The sequence below is a fragment of the Hemicordylus capensis genome, chromosome 1 (assembly GCF_027244095.1).
Source record: "Hemicordylus capensis ecotype Gifberg chromosome 1, rHemCap1.1.pri, whole genome shotgun sequence".
NCBI classification, from domain to species: Eukaryota; Metazoa; Chordata; class Lepidosauria; order Squamata; family Cordylidae; genus Hemicordylus; species Hemicordylus capensis.
The window spans coordinates 256710917-256735128 of record NC_069657.1 but is presented as its reverse complement, the minus strand read 5'-3'; the positions used below and the strand labels follow the sequence as shown (position 1 = coordinate 256735128).

Below are 24212 nucleotides of genomic sequence, written 5' to 3'. Positions count from 1 at the left end.
CTGCGAACAGTATAAAATATTTGAAACCAGAGTAGACTGAATCAACAAGCACATCCAGATCACAACACCTTCAATGTCTGGATAAAAGTCGAACTAACTAGAACACGGTTTGTCTGGGGACCGCTGCCAGTCTGCAGAGGGTTGAGTGCCGGTCCGTGACTAGGAGTCAACCCCCCCCCCGCCGCCGCCAAAAAAAACCTACGATCAACTTCATCATTATAAATAAGCTTTCATCTGCTGCTAATCCCCTTCTTGGTTCTCAAGGCCATAATTTATCTAAACAAAGAAGTTCCTGGAGGCAGGCGGCGGCAGCACTGCTTCCATGCCGGCGCCTGTGCATTGCAGGGCAGTGTCTTTTCCACAAACTCCCAAAGAGAGAGGATGAGGCGCTGAGCCGCCATGTGCACACCGAGCCTGGCGAGGAGGATGGCCGTCCTGTGCCGGGGCACGCAGCCCAGAAGAGCCACCCTGCAGGGGCAAGGGGCAGGAGTAGCAGCACCACCACCACCACCTTCTCGGCCGCAGGAGGAGAGGTGGCTGCTGCTGCTTGGAGAGGCATGGCCACACAGCTCCTCTTCTTCTGCCACCACCCACCCACCCACCCGCCTGCTTGCCAGAGGTAAAGGGGTATCCATCCTTCCCCATCAAATTGAGCTTCCCGGTCAAGTGCACCCTCTACCCCGCCCTCTCCCTCCTCATCCTGCAGTGGAGGAGGAAGAGGGCTGGAGTGGGCGGTGTGCTGCCTTCTGGGGCCAGCCCTGCCTGCGTGTTCTGTGCGGGTTGCTGCTCGTCCTGGGGTGGACTCCCCCCCCTCCTCGAAACGTGGTGCTTGTGGCGCACCCCCCGTCTTCCTCCACACCCCCTCCTATGGCTGAGGAGCAGCAGGAGAGAAGCCCCAAGCGGTTGGCTGCCGCCACTGACAGCAACAACCACTCTCTGTTGCACAAAGAAGCTCCTCCGAGGAGATGCAGCTTGGTCTACATGAACTGGCGATGATGGGCCCTGTGGCTGAAGCACTCGTGATTTGTCTGGAGGGTGAGGAGGATGATAAAGCCGCCGCCTGTTCCCTCCCAGCTTCACAGCCCCACCACACCTAATGCCAAAACAAAAATCAGTCATCATCATCTTTGTGAAAGAATGTATGACCTTTTCCAAATCTCAAAGGTTAGGCTAGGAAGGAAAGAGCAAGTATTTCCACCCTGCCACTTTCCAGCCTAACTTTATCTCTTCTTCCCAAATCCAAACACCCCATCCTTATGGCCTGTGACCTGACTAGAGTTACCTGTCTACAATTGCAGGGGGAGTCTCCCAAAATATGCTCATATTCCTTTAGCATTTCAGGGAGCCAAAAACAATCCCCATCTAATTAATCCTTGGCAAAAGTAGTCTATCATCAAAGCTGTTCATTTTAACTTATTAACACATGGGGGAGGGGAGGAAGCAAGCAAAACCACCTTTCTTGGAGCTGTAAGATGGGATGTCTCTCTCCTAGCATGCTAAAAACAAGGGTGGAGCCACCATTGGGCCAACGGGTTCAAAGAATCTGGGCTTTGCCCAATCAGGGGCTATGCCTCATGGCCCCAACACGCCTACTGTGTCTGACATCAGATGCGGGGGTGCGGGATTATTTCCCGAGTGGGGGCCACGCGGCCTCTTCGGGAGCTAAACTAAGGCTGGTGCTGAGTTCGCAGCAGAGCCAGGAGTGGCTCTTCCCTGCTAGGCATGGTCTGGCTCCCGAATGGAGCCTTGAGGCTCTGTTCGGGAGTTGGAGGGAATCTAGGCAAGCAATGCTGGCAAGGAGGGAATCTAGGTGTGCAAGGGGAGAAGAGAGTGTGTGAGCAGGATGATCATTCTTGTAATACCAACCAGTGTTCCCTGTAACAGGGATTCCCAGATGTTGTTGACTACAACTCCCATCATGCTCAGCCAAAAGTCATTGCAGCTGGTATGATGGGAGTTGTGGTCAACATCACCTGGAAATCCATGTTACAGGGAACCGTGTACCAACCCATGCTTTGAGATTACTTATGAACCAAGCCATTCTCATTTTCCATGTATATATTGTTTTGAGAATGTATTATGTTACCTACATAATACCTGTATTATTAATACATAATACATGTAGCTAACATAATATGAAATAAAGGACAGTGCAGGCCTATTAATGATAATTACACAGGACAGTACAGGCCTATTAATTATACTGCATTGGCAGTCAACTCTCAGTAGTAAAGCTGATATGGCAGTCTACCTTTTAATACTATTTATTATACCAGATTTTTACCAAGTAATAAGAACAAGCATTAAAAAGACAAAAGCCAACAGTAAGTAGCATACCTTGTGCCAGATAATTATTTTAATCTTTAATGCTGATAAACATATGTAAATTGAAACAGTATAGTCACTTCTTACGTGCTTAAGCACCATACAAAAGTTCACATTACATATTAGTACTTGTATTGATATAGCAAATATGGTGTATAAAAAGAGATTATATAAAAAGGCAAAAAACAGGAGAGGAACGAGAAGACAACTTTTTCTTTCCAGCTTACTAGATATACATTGATCTGTGTTTAAAAGGCTTGTTATACTGGTTCTCCGTATTTTCAGCATACACCGCAATAGGGTACCAACATTAGAGAAAGATGTCAGGAGGTATTATCCTATTTTTTAATCTGATAGGAAATATTCCCCGTAGAATATCTTTGGTCTTCCCAAACCATGGCTGACTAGAAAATACTTTTCTATTTCTCCATTAACTGACTACAGTCATTCCTCACCAATTGTGAGGATTCTCTTCCTGGAAAACCTCACAGATGGTGAATTCACGGTTGACAAGCAATAGGAATGCATTGAAAATAGGGGGTTAAGGAAATCACAGTCATGAAAGGACTGCAAAATACAATTTTAAAAAAATAGGAAAAAATCATCCCTCGACCCCCAGAAATCACCCTCCCCCAACTCCCAGATTTCCAAAAAACCTCACCAAACCGTGGATTCTTGGGTCATAATTGGCAAGACCGGTCACAGTTTCCCAGTCGCAGATACTCAAATCCGTGATTGGAAAACCCGTGGTTGGTGAAGAATGACTGTACCATTAATTTTGCCACAGTTGTCATCAAGCATCTTTTATGCTGAGGTATTTTTCTGAGAAGAAATGCTGAGGCATTTCGAGAAGTAGTAGTAGGATCCACTGGAATCTTATGTCCTAATTCATCCACTGTGAATACTCTTCTCCCAAATGAATCTAGCTTTATGTGCCATCTGTAGTTTGAATTTGTACTGACCATTTTGATCCAGAGTGTTTATTTGTTCACTGAGGTTTCCCACAATCAGAACCTAGTTACTACTTGGATGATCAACTGTGTCTGGCCTGTGTTGTTCATGCTGCTGGTCCTGGCTCAAATGACTTTAGGTTCCTCCATAAAAAGAATTCCCTCCACATAAAAACTAACATGGCAAGGAGAAAGGCTGCAGCTCAGCCGTCTCTCTTTGGCATGCTAGCTTACTAGGTGGAGGAATCTTTTTTCTTGCAAAAATAAATAAATAATACAATACAATAATGTGAAACCTCTTGATGAATGTTATGTATTAACATTTCCCATAAACCTGGGATCAATAAGATCTTCACACCAAATCACTGGCTGCTTTTGGGAGGCAGCAGTTGCCAGTATTCGCTTCTGAGGGTCAAACAAGGGTTAAACGACATGTGTGATTGATCTCCTAGTGTTTAATTTTTTTTAAGGACATGCAGGTTTGCAGAACAATTAATTTGATTACAGAGGTGATGCTGGGAAAGGTTGTGCTGTGTACCCCTTTCCCTGTAGGCCCCACAATCAAAATTACTCCCTCCCCAGCTGCTTTCCCACTTGAAGGGAGACAGGAAACGCAACAACGCCTAAATGAAAAAGTGGTTCAGGTAGTGGTTTTTATCACAAAAATGACCCACAGGGAAAGCTTGCACTCTTCCAATATCACTGCTCCACCAATATCACTGCTCCAATCAAATTTGCAGTCACCTGAGCTTGGATTTCCCTTGGTGAGGGAGAGAAGATTACTCATATATCTCCTGGTAACACATGTAGTTTGGCCCTAACTATTCCTTGGAGTTCTTTTCCCTTGGAGACCTTCTGACAATCCTCTTTGTAATTCCTGACATAGTGATATAGGAGGAGAAGGGTGATTGTGTGTCAGGCTTCTTGTCCATTCAGTTGTGTCCGACTCTTGGATCAATCCACTCCATGCCATCCTATCTTGTACAGCTTCCTTTAATTCCACCGTGGTCATTCCGCTGTCATTTTTAATAATATCTAGCCACCAAGTACAAGGCTGTCCCCATCTCCTTCTTCCGCTGATCATTCCCAGCATAATTGTCTTTTCGAGTGAATCAGCTCACATGACATGACCAAAATATGTCAGTCTTTGTTTAGTAATCTTGGCTTCTAGCGATATTATTGGTTTAACTCGATCTAAAACTTCCTTATTTGTGATTCTCACTGTCCATGGGATACGCATTGCCTCCAACACCACATCTTGAAAGCATCCATCCTTCTCCTATCTGCCTTCTTCAGAGTCCAAGTTTCACAGCCATATGCAGCTATTGGTAGTATGATTACACAGTGCATGTGACATGAGCTAGGCACAAATCAAGCTTGCCTGGGGACCATTTGGATGTTACATACAAACAGGAACTGTGGTCATGATACTATTTTATTTATTTATTTATTTGTCAAATTTGTACACCACCCTAAATGTTCGTCTCTGGGCAGTTAACAACAACATAAAACACATTAAAACATACACAAAAATCTTAAAACAATTAATGCAATCTAAAAATTAAAAACAGGTTAAAACTTAAATTTTAAAAAGTGAAAAAACTTAAAAATTTAAAAAAGTGAAAAAAATTGGCTGAAGAGGTGGGTTTTCAAGTGCTTTTTAAAAATTATCCCAGATGGGGAGGAGTGAATTTCAGTAGGGAGTGCATTCCACAGTCTCAGGGCAGCAAACGAGAAGGTCTGTCCCTCTGTGGCTGCCAGCCAAGCTGGCGGCAACTGGAGACAGACCTCTCCAGACGACCTGAACAGGCGGTGAGGGTCATAATGAAGAAGACGTTCTCTTAAATACCCAGGGTTGAAGCCAGTTAGGGCTTTATAGGTTATAACCAGTACTCTATATTTTGTCCGGAACCTATTGGCAGCCAGTGTAGTTCTTTCAACAAAGGAGTAACATGGTCTCTCAGCGATGACCCAGAGACCAACCTGGCTTCTGCATTCTGTACCAACTGGAGTTTCCAGACTACATACAAAGGCAGTCCCACATAAAGCGCATTGCTGAAGTCAAGTGCATCAAACCTGTTCATACTTCGATTTTAAAAAATTATGTTTCAATCCGATTCTCAGTATGGATTTATTTTGACCCTCCGCTGGCAAACTGAACCTGAATTAACTGGACAAAACGTTTATTTTTCCTGAACTGGTATACAGCCTGACATCTAACATGGGCTAGTTTACTCCTTGAAACAAGGTCTGCTGGGTTCTCTCTCTCTGAGAATTACTCCTGCTTCTCAATTCCTGCTAATATAGCGTGGGCATAACCTTATTAGCAGGGATTCAGAAGCATGAGCGATTCTAACAGGGAATAAGCCAAACTGGGGCCTTGTTTCAGACTTTATTTTATTAGCACGTATTTGAATGTGTTTCTCATATCTGCAATTCCTGTTTGTAAGCGATGTTCAAGCTGGCCCCAAGCATGCCCTGAGAGCCAACATCACTACTAATGGAAGCAGGAATTCAGATGTTTTGGGAAATGGAACCAATGTGGTAATAACAACTTGAATATCTCATTTTAAAGATAGTAGTGTGATCCTCTTGACAGTGACTACATGGAATGTTAATGTAATAATTCTTCCCTTTCTCACATATCATGATGTTACCAAGATTTCCCCCCACTAAGAAAACATATATCATACTAAACTCTACTCAAATCATCATCACTTTTCTGACTGTACCTAAATGCAAAGATAATAAAATGATACCCTGGTTGAACCAGAAACAAAACTAAAGCAAAACCAACAGTTGAAAGCAAATTGTGTGGTACCTGCAGAAATGGCACATGCTATCAAGATTGTCCTCTTGAGTTTAACAACTGTATGTATGTACATTAGATTTACAGTCTGAGTCCAAACTACATGTTATGTTATGCACATTATTAGAACTGATATGCTTAAATTTTCTGTACAAAATGGGGGAAGAAATCCAGTTTGAGACCATGATGTGGATCAAGTTTTGTCTTGATCCACATTGTGGGTCCCACATTGACTGGTTGCCCCCAGAGGAAAGCTCTCATTGGCACTAATGATAGATTCCATCCTGGGACAGATAGCTGTGGTGAGAGGAGGTCTGAATCAGGATTGTGATGGGGCAGAGGATTAAGGCCTCCAACATACTGTGGTCCCAATTCAGATCACCCCGCAGTTTCTATTTATTACTCTCCTAGCATGTCTAATGTGGCATTTAATTTGGTCCTGATCCCCAGAATCTGGATATTGTAAAATCTAATGTCAGTGCAACCCTCCTAGAATGGATTGAAAGGTACACCATAAATCTTCAGTACTTACATTTGCTGTTAAAGAGGACTAATCATAGTAGTATCTCCTGAGTAACTTGTGAATCCTACTTGGATGCCTTTCTCTTTCTTTTGTGAACTTGAATAATGTGGAATTAAATACATATTTAAAGGACCAACAATGTAGAATTTAATTTTACTAAATCTCCATTAAAGTAAATAGAAGTTGTGCAAACTAAATGCTAGAGAATTGCATCCCAAATTCCTGCCGATAAATGTAATTGAAGGCAGTATGTTTAACAATGCACTTATTGCTTTAACGTGATTGCCAAGTTCAACTTTACTAGTCCTAAGATTCAGCCAGTAGCTTATGACTCAGTTAGGCCTAAAGCAAAACAGCATTTAACAAAAGCCACCTAATGGTGCAGAAGGTTGCCAGTTCAAATCCCCACTGGTACTATATCGGGCAGCTGCAATAAAGGAATATGCTGATGATGGGAACTATGGGAAGTTGGAGAAGGCAATTCTATCAAAGAAAACCACAGGGCTCTGTGGGCGCCAGGAGTTGAAATGGGCACACTTTACTTTACTTTAGGAACTCTGAACTTGACACGTAAAGTGTAATGTGTTTGACTTTTAACTTAACAACAGAAATGTTGATGATATGGCATAGCTACTCATGTTTTCATGTCTAAATAACATACTATCGTAAGTTTTCTTTTTCTTAAATGTAAATGTTAAATATTGAATGTGAGTAACTTCTAAGTGTTGTTTTCAAAAGTCATGTGACTCATATACTTAATCATGATCCCCCCTACCCCAATTGATTTTGACAGATGAGGACAATGAGGAAGAGAGTGAAATGAATAAGAATGCAGGTCAGTCAACATATAGTTTATACCTTTCTTGCTGAATCTTATTTTTGATGTTGAAATCAGTCACAAGCATGTTGGACATAGCCAGAACACGTGATGATGCTAGCAAATTTTTGCAATTTCTCAGATGATGTGATTTGCTTTCATGGCTATACTAAGGATTCAGAAGCGATTTTCTCTCACTTCAGCATAGCTAGTTACTCAGGGGGATTTCCCCCCCTTGCTCCTGGATATGGAATGAATATATGAAAACCATGCCCTAATTCTATTTACACAATGAATCTTCGTGCATCTCAGTGTATGCATAAATATGAGAAGTTGTATCAGAATGCATTAATTATATTACTTTTCCAGGGACAATCATGTGAGCATATTCTGAGAGACATATAAGAGCTTGTTCACAGGACAATCCCTGGAAAAACTGACAAGGATAACTCATGTTTCATTTCTACAAGCTCACAGAATGACGTCAAAATGCCATTACATGAATGCCAAACATTACATTGGAATTCAGGTGGTATGCCAATAATGTGTTCAGTCCGGATGAGATCTTACTGAAAACATTTTGTGGGCCTCTCCCTTCAGTTCTGCTGCTCCACAGCCATGCTATAGGGATCTGTGTTCCCCCCTGCTGCCTAGCAATCGACTTTACTTCTGATGCCCAGTGAGGATTCAACAACTCCATAGCCTGTGGGCAACAAATGTGAACCAAATGTCAGCTCTGCAACACAAATATACATTTATACATTTATCTCTCCACTCCTAAAAATCCTCTTTCTAAAATCCAGGGAAACCTTCCCAGTTATAACTTTGCATTATCACGACTGTATATGTGCTCATATACAAAATGCATGTGGTTTTTAAACCAAAGGACACATTAAAATAGTGCTGTTGTCGATAAGTGAAGAGGCTACTTCAAAATAAGCTGCTTGTGAATTGTAGTTCAAATTACTAATTTAAAAGGAAAAGGTTTCAACCATTTCAATGAATTCTACACTCATGTTTCCTCTTCTCAGCAACCTCTGAAACTATACTAATTCCAATTAGGCTATGCTACAAGTCCATGCAAAATTAGCCCATTAGACTGGAATGTTTTGCGCTACATCTGCTCTCCTTCTGTTAGACATGGGTCGGGGCTCACCACAGGCATGTCATCACTCAGTGAGCCATCAGGCACGCTAAGCTGGAGCTATAGAACCAGACGCATTGCCCCTGTCAAACAGAAAGAACAAAATTTTTCCATGTGAACTCAGAGAGCGGGGGCTCTTCCAAACAGTGATCAGTTCCAACTTCGGTACAAATTGTGAAAATAAATAAAATGAGATATCCACACAACATACACACAAAATCCATGCAACAATCCACACGACATACAATGGCATATTTTTAGTGCCATTTGATGCCCCTGCTAACTGGGCAAAGAGGCACCTTTCTAAAGTGGTGGTTCTCTTTATTTAGCAGAGGGAGAGCTACTGGCCTATCCACCCCCAGCACAGCATCCCTCCAGTGACTGTTGCTGGTGTCAAGTTTCATTTTTAGATTGCAAGCCCTTTGGGGACAGAGAGCCATTTTATTTATTTATTTATTATTTCTCTACATAAGCCGCTTTGGAAACCGTTGTTGAGAAGCGGTATATACATATTTGTTGTAGTTGTTGGCAATTTGTTATGCAACCGAGCCAGTGGGCATTCCTCTCAGAGCACTTTCCTACCCTCTGTCACCATAGAAACACATCACTCCCCTAAGCGATGTGTTTCCGCTGCAACAGAGGGCTTCTCGAGTTCAGCAGAGCACTCCAGGAGAAGTGTACACTGGCTCCATTGCACAAAAACACGTGCATAAGGGAGTAATGCAGTGGTCCTGATGCATGCTGGGAGGTGTTATTTACATGCACACTTCAGAAGTTAGGGTGTCAGCCACTGTGTTTTTGTCTAGAATAAAAGGAGTTTGAAAAGGCACAGTTTATTTATGAAGTGCTGCAGATTGCTAGCAGGTGGCATTAAGAATATTTCATGATTCCTTATACTTTGTATGGATGTTATTTGTCATCATCAGTTTGTGCAGATTTTGGAATATATCAGCATGTAATTCTGGTGTTAGGGATCTAGCAGAGCTGCTGCAAATGTGGAGGGCAACCGCGTTGGCGTTCAACAAGAGTACTCTTTGGCAAATGCTCAAAGTAGCCCCCACACAGCTGTGCAGAGCAAATTCCATTGAAAATAATGGAAGTCATGATGCACAACTGTGTGCAGGCTGTTTTAAGTACTGGTACAATCGTGCTCTTGCACGACACCACCAGGGCTACTTCCATATGCACAGCAGCTCCAGCAGCTCACTATCACTGGTGTTACATTGTGCTAAATACCGGCCACTGTCTGAAAGAACCCTAAAGACTTGGAACTTGGGAAGTCTTTGCAGTTTGCACTTCCTAGAGGTACCCAGCACAGGCATTGACATAGCCTGAGTAGAGGGCAAGACAAGACAAGCCATCTCCTTGGGATATTTATAAGAGGCAAGGCAGTAGTTAGAGAGAACAGATGCCTAGCCTTTGACAAGCCTTAAGGAAAGCATGTCTAGACAGGGCCTTGCAGCTGTAATGAGGTGCCTCCCTTCCTTTCTTGGTAGGCATTGCCACTTGGGATAGGATGGTATGAAAACAGCAGCAAATGAATGGAATGGAGGAGGAAATGCCTTTGAGAGGCATCTGGGTCCACTGGTTTGGGCACTTGAAATACTTTGCTCCATATCAGCTCTTCTCTTGAAGAGAAGAGTGCCGATCAGTAGGGTTCATGTTAACATCCTACTGTTCAGTGCATCTCTTTCCTGAGAAACAGTGAGGTTCTGCAAGGTTTCTTATAAACAAATTCTGTTTGGGGAAATAGTTGTTTGATATACCACCAATCACTGTGTTGCCAAAGTTAGTATGACCTTAATTTGCCCTATAGCAGTATGGCCTTGGGCAACTCTGTCCCATTAGTGTCTAAGCTTAACATTATTACCCTAGGAAACATTTGCATTTGTGTCATAGGCATGCATGTATTCAGTATTGAAGGGAGTCATTCTGTATGTTAACATAATTTGAAGAGCATCTTTTGTGTCTGAAGGGAGTAGTTGAGTAATAGACACTTGAGGTTGTGACTGCAATTAGCCACTTCTTATCTTTAATGAACTTCCAGATCATTTCATTTGTGAGTCATGCTTCCAGCAGATGGATCTCTGAGTTACAGGCCACCTTTATGAATTACTGTGCTGCCATTACTTACTTGCATGCTGTCTATACTCTGTGCTTCATTTTCCCCAAATAGCCTTTAAAAGTTCTTGGTGTTCCAGTTTTGAACTGAAGTACCTTTCAGTCAGATAGTTCCATTCTAATCCAGAGTCAGTGGAAAGAATGACACAATCTCACTTAGGGCCTGAGTTTAGCCTAATTTGAAGCCATTGGGAGGTGGGCGGGGGGGGGAGGTCTTCATTGGGTTTATCTCAGTCTCCTGAAAAATTCCAACAGCGCTCTAATGAAGGTATAACAGGTGACCAAATGCATGGCATACTGAGATAAATGCAGTCTCTGTTTTACATTTCTCTGCCACCCAGGAAGGCACATATCTTATTACCTTTGTAAACTCTATGCGGGTGAGTGTGAGTTTTTTTCTTCTCAGATGAACAGCAGGATGTTTACATACATAATAGAATCTTTGGTGAGAACAGCCATTTCTGCTATTTTGAGTCCACGTTGTCATTAGGAGTTAATTAGAGGCAATGGAAAAAGAATACCAGTATTTGCAAAATAATTCTTACACAATAGTTACATTATTTTGAAACAAAAAATCAAGAATGCAAAAGCTAATTTGCAGTGGGTGGGATGTATGTTCAAACAGTATTTCATTAATGTTGAGTGGAGTCTAGATCTTCTTGAAAACAATTATGTCTCTCATTTATTTCACCCAGTAATATTTGGTGGGTTCCCCCTGTCCCCTGAGTCCTTTGTCTTTTAGCAGCTGCTAGCATATTGTGATGCTCATTAAAAAGCACTCTACCACTATCGTATTTCATGGAGTATGTTGCTGGCCTAGCCTGAATCAAAGGGACAGATGTAGTTAAAACATATTATGGACTTCAGTTGTTCAGTATCCAATATGTCTTTTGTCCGTGTATTATATGATGCATCAGTATAAGAAAGTAGATCTATCAACTTATCTTTTCCAACTCTAGATTTTGTGACTTAATTTGCACAGAGCAATTTTATCTTTTAAACTTCCTGGCTTTTATATGTATTAGGTGACATTTCTGAAAATTAACATATGTTAAATATACACTTAATTTACTAACAGAATTTCATGCACAAATGCTATAAAAAGATAACTATACCAGATCTGAATTTCTTCCAATTATGTATGCTAGCAGATTTTTCAATTTTAGTTATTATGCCAATATTTGGCATATTTTCACATTTTGCAATATTCCATGATGCCAAAACATATTTTGCACTTCATCACACTCACCTTCAACTATCAAAATCTGTTAATAGCCTATTAATAAATTACACATCACATTTGTGATTTTCCACAAACTATCTACAGAACTCCTTAATGCCATCAAACATTCTGAATTCTTTGTTTCCTTTTTTCTGAGTTATGAAACAAGTGATATAATTTGTGGATAGCTAGCCTGCTTTCTTCACCCCATTGTTAAAGACAATTTTATTTTATTTTATTTTATTTATTTATTTATTTATTTGATTTCTATACTTCCCTTCCAAAAATGGTTCAGAGCACTGTACACAGAGACATAATAAATAAACAAGATGGATCCCTGTCCACAAAAGGCTCACAACATAAAGAAAAACACAAGATAGACACTAGCAACAGTCACTGGAGGTCCTGGGGGTGGCTAGGGCCAGTTACTCTCTCTCTTCTAAATAAAGAGAATCACCACATTAAAAGGTGCCTCTTTGCCAAGTTAGCAAGGCTAACAATCGACAATTTGTCATACTTTAAGAATTGCAGATGCCCACATTTTATTGTTTTTGGTTGGTTTCTTTTTCAGTTTATACCTTGCCTTTTGCAATAGTCTCAAATTGATCTTAGAAATTACCTTCAGAAATTTTGCCTGGTCACCCAAATGGCCAGCAGGGGCAGTGTGATAGCCATTGGCTTAAGTAAAATAAAGTGTGCCTTCGAGTCGATTTTGACTCCTGGCGCCCACAGAGCCCCGTGGTTTTCTTTGGTAGAATGCAGGAGGGATTTACCATTGCCTCCTCCCACGCAGTATGAGTTGATGCCTTTCAGCATCTTCCTATATCACTGCTGCCCAATATAGTACCAGTGGGGATTCAAACCGGCAACCTTCTGCTTGATAGTCAATCATTTCCCCGCTGCCCGGGGCGGAGCCAGCACTGGGCAAACAGGTTCAAAGAACCCAGGCTGCGCCCAATCGAGGTCTGCGAGCACGGCCCCAGACATGCCCCCGCGTCTGACGTCAGACATGGGGGCATTATTTCAGTCCCAAATGGGGCTAGGCAGCCCTGTTTGCAGCCGAAATCGAACCGCGCTGCGTCGGCAGCGCAGCCAGAGTGACTCTCCCTGCCTTAAAGGCAGGGCGAGCTGCTCCTGGTCCCACTGCCAACACAGCAGGGCTGATCTATCTCCCTCCCAAACGGGGCCGCGTGGCCCTGTTTAGGAGAGAGATCGGCCTGTGCTGCATTGGCTCAAAGCTCTGTGGGCCGATCTCCTTTCCAAACGGGGCCGTGGGGGCATGGCTAGTTGGGCGCATCTGACATCAGACGTGGGGGGCAGGGGCCAGGGGGCTGTCATGGCAGCCACACATGGCCGTCCCGCCAGCCTGGCTCCACTCCTGCCCACTGCATCACTAACAACACGCCATTGGCTAAGATAGCTTTAAAAAGTGATTGAACAGGTTCACAGAGGAGAGATTTATTAATTGCTATTAACCCTTATAGCTAAATGGAACCTCCCTGTTCCGAATCAGTATGTTTCTGAATTCTTGTTGTCAGGGATAAAGAGTGGAGGAAATCTGTGGTCTTCGTGCCCTGGCTCTGTGCTTCCCAGAAGCACCTGGCTAGCCACTAGTAGAAAAAAATGCAATGCTGGTATGGATAGACCTTTGATCTAATCCAGCAGAGCTCAACACTCTTTAAGTGTGCAATATAAATCATTTCATACAAGCTGTCATCAAAGATATATTATTATAGGCATGTGATATTAATACACAGGCTGAATAATAAAGTTTACTTTCAATGTAAATAATAATTCCCCAAACAAGCATGTATTGCTCAAATATTCACCAATAGTAAGAGGTAATTGAATAGACATTGAGAATCTGATTAGATGGTTCTCAAGTTGAGGATGCCAACTGCTATCTCAGAAGAACATCTCAGTGATCTATGGCAGGGAAAACCCCAAATAATTCTCAACTGAATTCTCAAATAAAGGTGGATAATTGTCTGCTATTAACTCCTCTAAGCCCAGGAATATAGCTTTCCCCAAGAAGGACCACACTCCCTATCACAAAGCAGGAGCATGGAGATAGAGAAAAGGCCTAAGAAAAGGTGATTGCAGCTGGTGATTCTAGTTTCTCTTGTCTTCTCCCTGCTGCATACACATTACTTATCCAGGTTGTCTGAGAATAAGAGACTAGATCCCACCCATTCACCCACCAACCTTAAACAAACAAACAAATAAACCTATGTTGATGAGTTGAAGGCCCAGGCCATTCCAAGGGCAGCTGAACTTATGTCTTTCCAGGAAAAAGTATCCTCTCATATATGTTAATGTTCCTTGCAAAGTGGATTGATACTCTCCTCTTCTCCCTATGTGTGGAGGAACGATGTATGAGTCTTCCCATTCCAACCCAGTCATGATAAAATTTACAACCCAATCTTAGCCATAATTGCTATTGATTTTACTGCATAAAAACACAAACATAAAGTGTTAGATGTATTCTCTGTTTAATCCAGATGCTCTGGAAAGACCTTGCAATGTTATTTGCTAAATGCATGTGCATGTTCTTGATTGAGTTTTGACTGCTGTTTCAAGCAGTGACTTCATAGGTGATTATATACATTTCATTGGAAGGAGTGGGTATTTTATTGCTTGAACACTGAATTAGATTTTGTCACCTAGCTTAAAGCTTTGTGAAGAAAAAGCAAGACACTAGCTCACAGATCCCATGGCACAGTTTATTCCATAGATATAAGCAGTAGTCCTAAATGCAAAAAATAGCAAGTGGTTGCCACTATTTGAATATAAATGGTATGTATATTTGGCAGATGTTTGTAGATTTGTCAGATACTGAAGTTTAGGACTTCCATTAGTTCTGGCTTGGCTTATCTCTCATCTCTTCTTCCCTCCATCATCTCTCTTTTCTTCTTTCTTCTCTTCATTTTGAGGCCCTTTTATTATTTCTTTCCTTCTTTCCCGATATGTGTCTTGGAGATAGGTGTAGGTTAGAATGGGTAAGGGGGGGTGTTCGTTTTATTGTTGTTTATATGTTGGAGATGTGTGAAAAATAAAAAGCAATACAAATCTGCCAATAAAAATATACACATATGTAGGAAATGTTGCATTAAATCCTTTAGGACTGTATTCACATTTGTGTTTTGTACATGGCTGACAGATTGTGATATTAAATATATGTTTTATTGATAATAATAATAATTTTTCCATTATTCATTCTTTAGGGCCATTGATCTTGATTACTATCTTATGGTTGCTATTTTCTTTTCAGTAGTTATGAAAAGGACCACATATATTCTTGTTGCATAGCAGACAGCTGAAAATCTCTTGTTGATGCAACTGTCAATGTTAATATACAAAGATGTACATATAGTGCCATTACCAAGCAACAATTTAAGATGATAGTCTTCAGCACAGTTATTTGCACAGAATTTCTACTGATTTAAAGGGGACTACTAGCCTGTCAGATATTATTAGTTCCCAATTCTCAGCTAGTAAAAGAAATCAAGGTGTGTTGGGGCTTTTTTTTAAAAAGATCGTGTTGCTAGAAATTGTACTGATGGATGATAACTTGAGATTTAGATAGTCTACTATTTTGAATTTAATGCTGATGCCAATATAACTACTTCCATTCCACAACCAAGCTGAGGTCACTATTCCGTGTCTGTATAATTTAAAGAGGTTTTGAAACTCTGTAAATTCAATAGATATTATGATCTTACACTAGAAGACATTTCTCAGAGCAAATAATTAAACTTTATAGTTACAGAAGGGATTAAAAGAGTATGGTGATTTATATGTGAGGTTTAGTCTCTGTTGAAATATGGCATTTAGAGTTCAGCCTAAGGTCCTCAGCCATGAAAACAGCCTATGAATTCAATCTTCACAGTGTTTAAATATACAGGTATTCTCCTCTGAAAGCAACGCAGAGCTCCAGCCTATTTCTTCTTTCAATATCTCGCACATTAATATTTAATACAAATGATGCCACTTGGAAATTGTGTCTATTTATTAATTCTTTGTTCTTGCAGGGGGAATGGAGCAGAAAGGCCAGTCTCCTTCACCCGTGAAATGCAAAGCAAAGCAAACTGAGAACCTGGAGGATGATAATGAGGGTAGGTGGGATTAAACCTCCATGGAGTCATTTATCAGTTTTTCATTACACGAAGAAAGGTTTCCTTTAATTTTTAAATTATGCAGTCCACAGTCCATTTGTTTTAAAATATTCTTAGTGTCTATATTTACTATGCGTTTCTTTTATCCCTCCATTGTGTTGTTTGGCCCTAGGGTTATGCAAGCCAAGCAAGCTTTCTTTTATCCTTCCCATGTGTAATATTGGCCCCAAGTTGTGTAAAAGTTATTTATCTTCTAGCAGGAGAGAAATACCAGTGGAGACATCTGGTTTTAATGCTCTGATGCTCTAATGTGTTTACTGGGATTGGAAGAGTTTACTGGGACTGGAAAAGCGGAATGTAACCTTTTCTAACTTTTTAGGACCAGAAAACAAATCAGTTATAATGAACATAATTTCAAAAATGAATGCTTCCTTCCTGCCTGTTGATATGGTTGATCGTTAATAAAGACTGACATGGAGTAAAAAGTCATATTGTTCAATGACAATAGCAGTCTTGCAATTACTGATAAGTACATTCCATTGACTTCAGTGTGCTGGATTTCAGATTTACAGGCTAATCTACAACTCAGCATGAGCTCTGCTGCACATACAGAGGTCCCACATAAGGATTTCTAGTTCACATCAGTTTGAGGGGCAGCACAATGCACAATGTGTCCACTGTAGATTTGTCTATCCAGCTGTCACCCACTGAGGCATGGGATCTCCGTTAGTCATATTAGAGCTCTAGTGCATGTTTGTAGCTCTGTGCCCACACAGGAGCTTCATGCATGGATTTGGAGTTTCCCGCAGAGGCAAAGTGCAACTGGCTTCAGGGGTTGACTTGCAATTGTCAAGCAATGTACTTTGGCATAGTACCTTCTCCTAAGCAAGATTCTGCTGTTGTCTCATGGGTGTGTTGCAAAGTAAGGAAGTTTGAGGACAATAGTTGCATAAAGCACTGGCCCAACTGATGGTTTGAAACCCACAAGTTGGTTGCTCCCTGGCCTTAGGTGAATCACCGCAGTGGCATCAATGTAATGCTTCTTTGCTTCTTTGACTCCCTTGTTTAGCAATTATTAAAAAGAGAAATCTAGGAAGAACATGACCAGATATACAGGCCTCCTGTCCTGTACCTTTAATAGTTACGTAGAAGAGGACATTTCAGCTGGCACAGTTTTTCTCATCCCTCCATGCAGATGCTCCCTAAGCATTTGAGGAGTTCCCACCTCAGTTTACTGAGCTTTCCTCACCTCCAAGTGTCGTCCTCCCCAGAAAAGAGTTAAGTGAGGAGTTGCTCTTCAAGCTTTGCCTCCGCCTGCACCCCTGCTCCCTAAGCTGAATCAGCCATCCCCCCTTCTGTGCAACTGTTAAAAGTGTAGAAGCCTTGTGCTCAGTAGCGACTACAAAAGTAGGACGACGGACATGAACAGTTTAAAAAAAAAGAAAAGAAATGTTTGGTGGGCCTTGGTTGTGAAAATGTTAAGACTATAGAATGCAGGAAGCCAAGATCAATAATCTGCTTAGAGAACCCTTATATCAAATGGCAACTCTTTATTCCTTTGGAAGGTATCAATTTGGTTGTAGCAGTGTTATTGATTACCTTTAATAGGTCCAGTACATTGGCAATAATAACATAGAAGTCTTAGTAGTGTATTTCACTACCTGTGTCAGTCTGTGTTTTCCCCACAGAAATATGATTCTAATTCAGAACAGCATTTTCTCATGAGTTGGGTTGCCTATTTATGTGCTGAGTCCCTATGCTTTGAATAGCTATATGGAGTGGAACATTTTTAGCAGGTGCCAGTATAGATGTAAAGCTGGTGCTCTGCTAACTGTAGTTGACAAAGTGGGAGGCAAACGAAGAAATGCACCCTCTCTTTTTCTGGTGTGAATTCCGCTCTACCCCCCACCCCCACCCTGTGGTTAAATTGAACAATCCAGGATCGAAACCCACTTCACATGGCCCATTTCAGATCCTGTTTACTCATCACCACAAAGAGGGGCGTATCTAGGGTGGCGCAGGCAGGGCACATGCCCGGGGCGCCATTTTTTAAATTGAAAATTTTTTTAAAAAAATGGCTGCCGGAAACAAAATGGCCACCATGCATGCTCAAATGGCCATGCCAGGCCTTGCAGAGGCCAATTGAGCATGAGCGGTGGCCAATTTGTTTTCAGCGGCAATGGTTTTTTAAAAACAATATTTTAAAAAATGGCCACCGCACATGCTCAAATGGTCCCTGTGAGGCCCTCAGCCCAGGACGGGCTGCAGCGGTGAATTAAGAGGCCAGTGGGGGGAGAGGGAACCTTTGCAGACCCTCCCCCTCATGGCCTTTAGGAAGCCCCCCCAAGGGGCTGCAGGTAAACAACAAAAAAATCAATTTAATATAATATGTCACTGTACACATATTCAGTTCAGCACTATGTACAGAGAATCAGGGCTTTTGAATACTGAGATGAAGCTTATGAGCTAGGATTGTATTCATTTGCTCTTACTTTGCTTCTTGTGATAAGTGAGTTAAATGTGATGTCTTAATCATATGGCTATTAATGGTGAGTTTGTCTTTGAATCAGTGTGAAATCCTTAATATTAAGGCCCACTGGGCGTTTCTTGCTCTCTTTCTCTCATTTTAACTGTCTTTCTGAAATAGTAGAATATATTCCAAGCAGTGATACAGTTTACTCTGCATATCCTTTAATTATTTTCAGAGTATCTGGGAAAAGTCAAATTCTCCATTTATTTTTAAAACGTATATAATAAAGATGCTACAATGCATAGTAGGGAATTAGACAGGCACTTCTGTTTAGTTTTCCAAGTACACCTCCACATAGTATTTGGGTATTTCACGAGCCCCAGCATACTGAAATTTGTAGTTTTCCAGCATTTTTTGGTCTGGCTATGTCCACTGCTAAATAGTTTTTGAAATATTAAAATATTAACGAGCTTGACTTGTATTTTTCAGCTGATATTATGGTAAAATTATCTGAAAGATGGGTGTCCGATGTTTGGACAGGGGACACAATTTCAGTGTTTGCCCTATGCGCTATTTTCCCTAGATATGCCTCTGACCACAAATTACTCTTCACCACAGTTAACCTCAGTACCCCAAAGTCCTACAGGACAGAAAGGAGTAGATGTTTCCAAAGCTGATGTGTTGACAACAATGAGCAAGGAGTCAGTGTTGCTTAAGCATGAGCCCAGGGATAAAACAATGGCAGAAGCTATGTGTAATTGAATTTCTTCCTGCAATTATGTGACAGTCACTGCTCTTCAGGAAGTGGTTAAACTTGTATGCATACATTAAATGTATTCCTGAACTGCAGGATCTAAGTCCGTATTTGCTAACGTGTGCCAAGCAGCAGCCATTAGTCAGAATTTCACTTCCAGCTAAAGAGAGCCTGAAGGTTCACAAAAGGATATTGTTTCTGTACTTTACTAAGCAAGCTGGTTGCAATATATTCTATGATTGACAGATGTGCAAAAGCAAAGCTTCCATTTCTGTATTTAAAATGCACCCTATTCTTTTTCTTGAGCTAGAATGCTTTAAAACAACACATAGATATTGATGAGCATTTTAGTTCCTCTGTCATGTTTGCCTCTGTTGTTTGGCCGGGTTCTGTTGCAATGGGAACCATAGTTTTCTATTATGAAAGCAAGCTTGATGAGAGCTACAAACTCATGTGTTCTCCCCCCAGGCTTCTGCTTTCCATTGGAATTAAACTGCACTGCAGTTCTACATTATGTATAAATTTGAGGAACTATGTTTTAAATTGTTGTTTCAGATCCTGGTTTGTTACCTAACCATGGTTTGAATAAACCAGTTCTCTGGATTTGTTCACAATCCTTATTGCATTGAACTATTATGTTTACCCACTGTCAAATATATGCAAATTTAATCAATTAATGACTGACCAATTGATCAATGGAGATTTCTCCAATTGGGCAGTAGCCTCAATGGAATTTTTTCAGTGGTCACTGTACTTCACAGCTGGCTCCAGGTTTCAAGGAGTGCTCAGCAAGCTGCCAACCGTTGGTCTCCTCGTACCTGGGTGGGCCTTGAGATAGTCACGCTGCCACCTCTGGGCAAAGACGATGGGCACAGATGTAGTGTCAGGGATCTCAGATCAACAGTAGACCCCCAAGGGCCCTGGGCAGCTGCCCAATGATGCTCACCCCTGACACCAGCAGTGCTATGCATCTTCATTTGGCAGTCTATACAAGTATTATTTTGAATTCAGTCAAGAAGGTATCTGAATATTCTCCTCCCCAACCTCTTTTGGAGCTGGAGCATTCAGTCATTCACCCAAAGCCTTGTGATGAAGCAGTCTAAAAACCAAAATAAAACATTGGGAAAGGGAGAAGCAAACTACTTCTTTTCCCCTTTCTGTATATTAATACAGCTTGTAGGATTTGTGCCTCTGACAACTTAGTTCAATACATCTGCAGTAGTGTCCCTACCTGTGATGCCATTTTTGCTCAGATGTGGCATTTTTAATGATGTTGCATAGGTGTCGCTTTTAGTACACTTTATTCAAAGCACTTATGTGCTTTAACAGCAAATCTTCAGACTAGGCCATTAGACAGATAGATTCATTGTTTGTATGTTACCTTGCTAGCATATAAAAGTGTTTGATGGATGATCCAATCATCACTAGAAGCAAGGGTCAGCAAATCATCTTTAACACAGTCAGTTGTGGATTGACCCCTTTGCCTTTTAGCTTTCAGGTTCAACATGAAATGTGTGAAATGCTGTTGAGAAGCTAAGGGGCATAAGTTTACTGACAAATGGGTATTCTCACCTCCCTGAGATAGAGCTAGTTTTATGCCAGACTTTCACCTGTGTTTGCTTGGAATCTAAGGCACTGCAGAGCGCACAGAGCCTTCTTGACAGGTCAATGAACTATGAATTTTCCAATCATCTCTATAGATGTCTATTCAGAGATTGATGCTTCAGTGTTTTTTCTCTTCTGTCACAAAACAACTGATGTGAAAAGATCTCTTAATGCAATCCAATCTTTCTGACATTTGCTTAAATTGTCACTGGTACCATCTAGGCATACACCAAAGGTATCTTTTGTTTCCAGACAGCTCCCACCCATCTTGGAAACTTTGGCCTCAGAGCTGAACAAGGCTGTGCATAGATAAGTGCTTGATATCAAAAGCAGGAGTTGAGTCTCCAGGTGGGCCAAACCACTACGTTATGCACAATCTGAAACAGGTGCATGGCTACCATGAAGAAGATGATGCACCTATCCCAACATGCCTTGAATACCTAATGAGTCCAGAGTTCCAAGAAGGCAAGCCAGGGATCTTTGTGTGTACAATGAATGTGTGAAGGGGAAAGGGATTCCACGTGCTTTCCACTCTTGTTATCTTCCATCCATCTTTCAAGTGTGCAAAATATTTGTGTGCACAAGCTGTATGTACATAGGTTGTCTCTATGCGAACAGGGATACTGCATTTTTCAGGATACCAGCTCATGTATATAGCTTATGCACTCATAAACTCTGTGCATTCAAAGCTGACAAATGTGCGAAGGTGTGGTTCTGTTCTCCTAATGTTCATTGTACACACTTCCTAAATGTGTGAAAAGGGCTCCTGAGTTTTAAAATGTTGCTCGGAGGTGTGTCGGTCCTGTATATGACAGTTGGTTATTTACATAAAAATGTTTTCTGGTACAGTACCATTGCTCAGTTTTTTCTGCTTGCTTATTTGAAAATATTGCAGAGATTTGGAGTAGGTTTGCTAAAAAGCACTGGCAACTGAAAATTGCTTGCCTAGATTTTGGGGTCGTACTGGTCAGTAATCAGCACTGTGGAATTAAATATTCTCTTGATGGAAGGCCTCTTCCTACAGTATTCCATGCTAGTTGTAGATTCTGATCTACTTTTTCATATAACCCAAAGGCCTCTCTGGAGCTAGTTTAAGAGCACCTCTGAACTGAAAAGTTCTGAGTGCAGTTCTGTCTGTGATATCACTATGGACAGTAATTTAATTTTCCTACTATAAACCTCAGCCCCATTTACAATGTTGTAGAGGGAAAATATACCAACACAAAACATTCATCCCTTCACAGAGCTCTAAAAGTATCAGATGCTCTAAAAGCCATTTTAAAAAGAGTGGTATTTTTAGCATTCAGTCAAATCATTGCTCTTCAATGGAGTGAATTTTATAGATCTCTTGAAAAGAACAATTTAAATGAAGATAAAGTACTGCAGAAAGAGTCCTTTGGGGAGCAGCAAGCAGCAAACACGGCCATGAAACTTTCACTCTTTAATGCAAAAATATACTTAAAGGAATTCAGCCTTTCTAGTCTGGTTGAGACCTTGTTATTGCATTTTTGTTTTGACAGCTTCCATTTGTCTTGACACATTATAGATACCAGGCTTATGAGATTGTCTCTTTTTCTATCTATGGCTGGATCCAGATGTAATGGCTAGCCGCAGTTAAAGGTGGCCAGGGTTTCAATTAGAAATTCCAGATCGCTCCATGGACGTTCACCAATCCGTGGCCAGCCAAACTCTAGTTGTAAGAGAGGGGAGCCCCTCCCTGCTGCTCGGCCTCCAAGGCCCATCCGAGCACGCTCCAAGGCCCAACTGTGGGCCAAGTGTCACCACAGTGGCGGCTCGGCTATGATTTGCTATGATCTTGAAGGGGCGTGCCGAGCGTGATTGTGCATTTTCAGAGCGCTCTGCCTTCCCTCAGCAGGGAAAGGGCATTGAAAGCCCTTTAAATGCCCAGCAATGCCAGCGCTTCTTCAGCCTCCACCGGCCGCCCCCAAGTAGCCCCACATCCTGAAAGCACCACACAAGGTTTAACCCCCTCCCCCTGTGGTTTTGGAGCCAGGGGGTGGAATTCCATGTTCTTTGCGGGAGGGGAGGGGAAAATCCACATTTGCTAGAATGGAATAGGCCGATAGGGGAGGGCAAAGGATGCTGGGGGGTCTGCCCCACCATAACCTGGGTTGATGTAACGAGAGGTGAACCTGCCAAAGCAGTCTAGGCAGACCCAAGCAAGTTCCTTCTCTCCAGCAGCTTGTTGCCAGGGGGGCTGGCAGTCTCTACTGGGGATGTAGACTGGGTTTGCCCATAAAAAGGCAAATCCCCACCTGTGGACTGCAAGCTTACAAGTCGAGCCAGCCTACTTTAAAAAAAAATAAAAAATTTATATCCCGCTCTTTCTGCCTCCAAGGAACCCAGAGCAGTGTACTAAATACTTCGGTTTCTCCTCACAGCAACCTTGTGAAGTAGGTTAGGCTGAGAGAGAAGTGACAGGCCCAGAGTCACCCAGCAAGTCTCATGGCTGAATGGGGATTTGAACTCAGGTCTCCCTGGTCCTAGTCCAGTAGGGATGTGCATGGTCCGGAGCAGTCCGGACCAGCACCGAAGGGGGGCCTTTCTTTTAGAGCGGGGAGGGCTTGCTTACCCCTCCCGCCTCTTTGCCCCCTCCAGCGCCCTTATTCTACTGCGTAATTGGGGCGCTGGAAACCAGCCGCCCCCACCGCCCCCCCCTGCGAGCGGATTAGGGGCAAAAATTAGTAAGGTGCTGCCGCCGTCCCGCCCTCCCTCCCACCCGCCGCCCCCCCGAGTGCTCACCACATTGTTTTGAAAAAAAGAGAGGAGCTCGCGAACAGAGCTCCTCTCTCAGCAAAGTCCCGGCCCAACTGGGGCCTTGGGCGCATGCGTGCGTGCGATAGAACTCCTGATAGAACTTCCGCTGGAGGCCCGGTCTACCCGCTGGGACGAGGCCACTCGCGGGGGGGCGGCGGGGGCGGCTGGTTTCCAGCGCCCCAATTACGCAGTAGAATACTGGCGCTGGAGGGGGCAAAGAGGCGGGAGGGGTAAGCAAGCCCTCCCGCCCTTAAAGGAAGACCCCCCACCCAGACCCAGACCGGCCAGGTCCGAACCGGTCTGGAGAGTTCGGAGGCCTTTAGAATGGCCTCCAGACCGGTTCGGACATACCCCTATAGTCCAGCACTCTAACCACAACACCACACTGGCTCTCAGCACTTAACCACCAGAGAATCCAAAGGGCCCCACTTTAGTTGAGCCCCAACTCTCTTTGTTAAAATATAAAAATGATTATCTATTACTTCCCTCTCCCCAAATCCCTCTGAAGCCTTGCATGTGCCCCAGAGGAGATCCTGACACCCCATGTGGCATAGCCTAGCCGTGTGTGCAGCCATAGAG

At 42.4% G+C, this 24212-nt stretch overlaps 1 protein-coding gene across 5 annotated transcripts in view; it reads left to right on the top strand.

Moving 5' to 3' along the window:
* MACROD2 (mono-ADP ribosylhydrolase 2) overlaps nt 1–24212 on the top strand; it is a 1527488-nt gene that overhangs the window by 1330723 nt on the left and 172553 nt on the right. For 4 of the 5 annotated variants that reach the window (XM_053284587.1, XM_053284586.1, XM_053284585.1 and 1 more), the window contains 2 exons: nt 7401–7442; nt 15943–16026. In XM_053284587.1, coding sequence (XP_053140562.1) covers nt 7401–7442; nt 15943–16026 — 126 coding nt within the window. The remainder of the gene's footprint in view (nt 1–7400; nt 7443–15942; nt 16027–24212) is intronic. The other variant, XM_053284588.1, reaches the window with a different exon arrangement.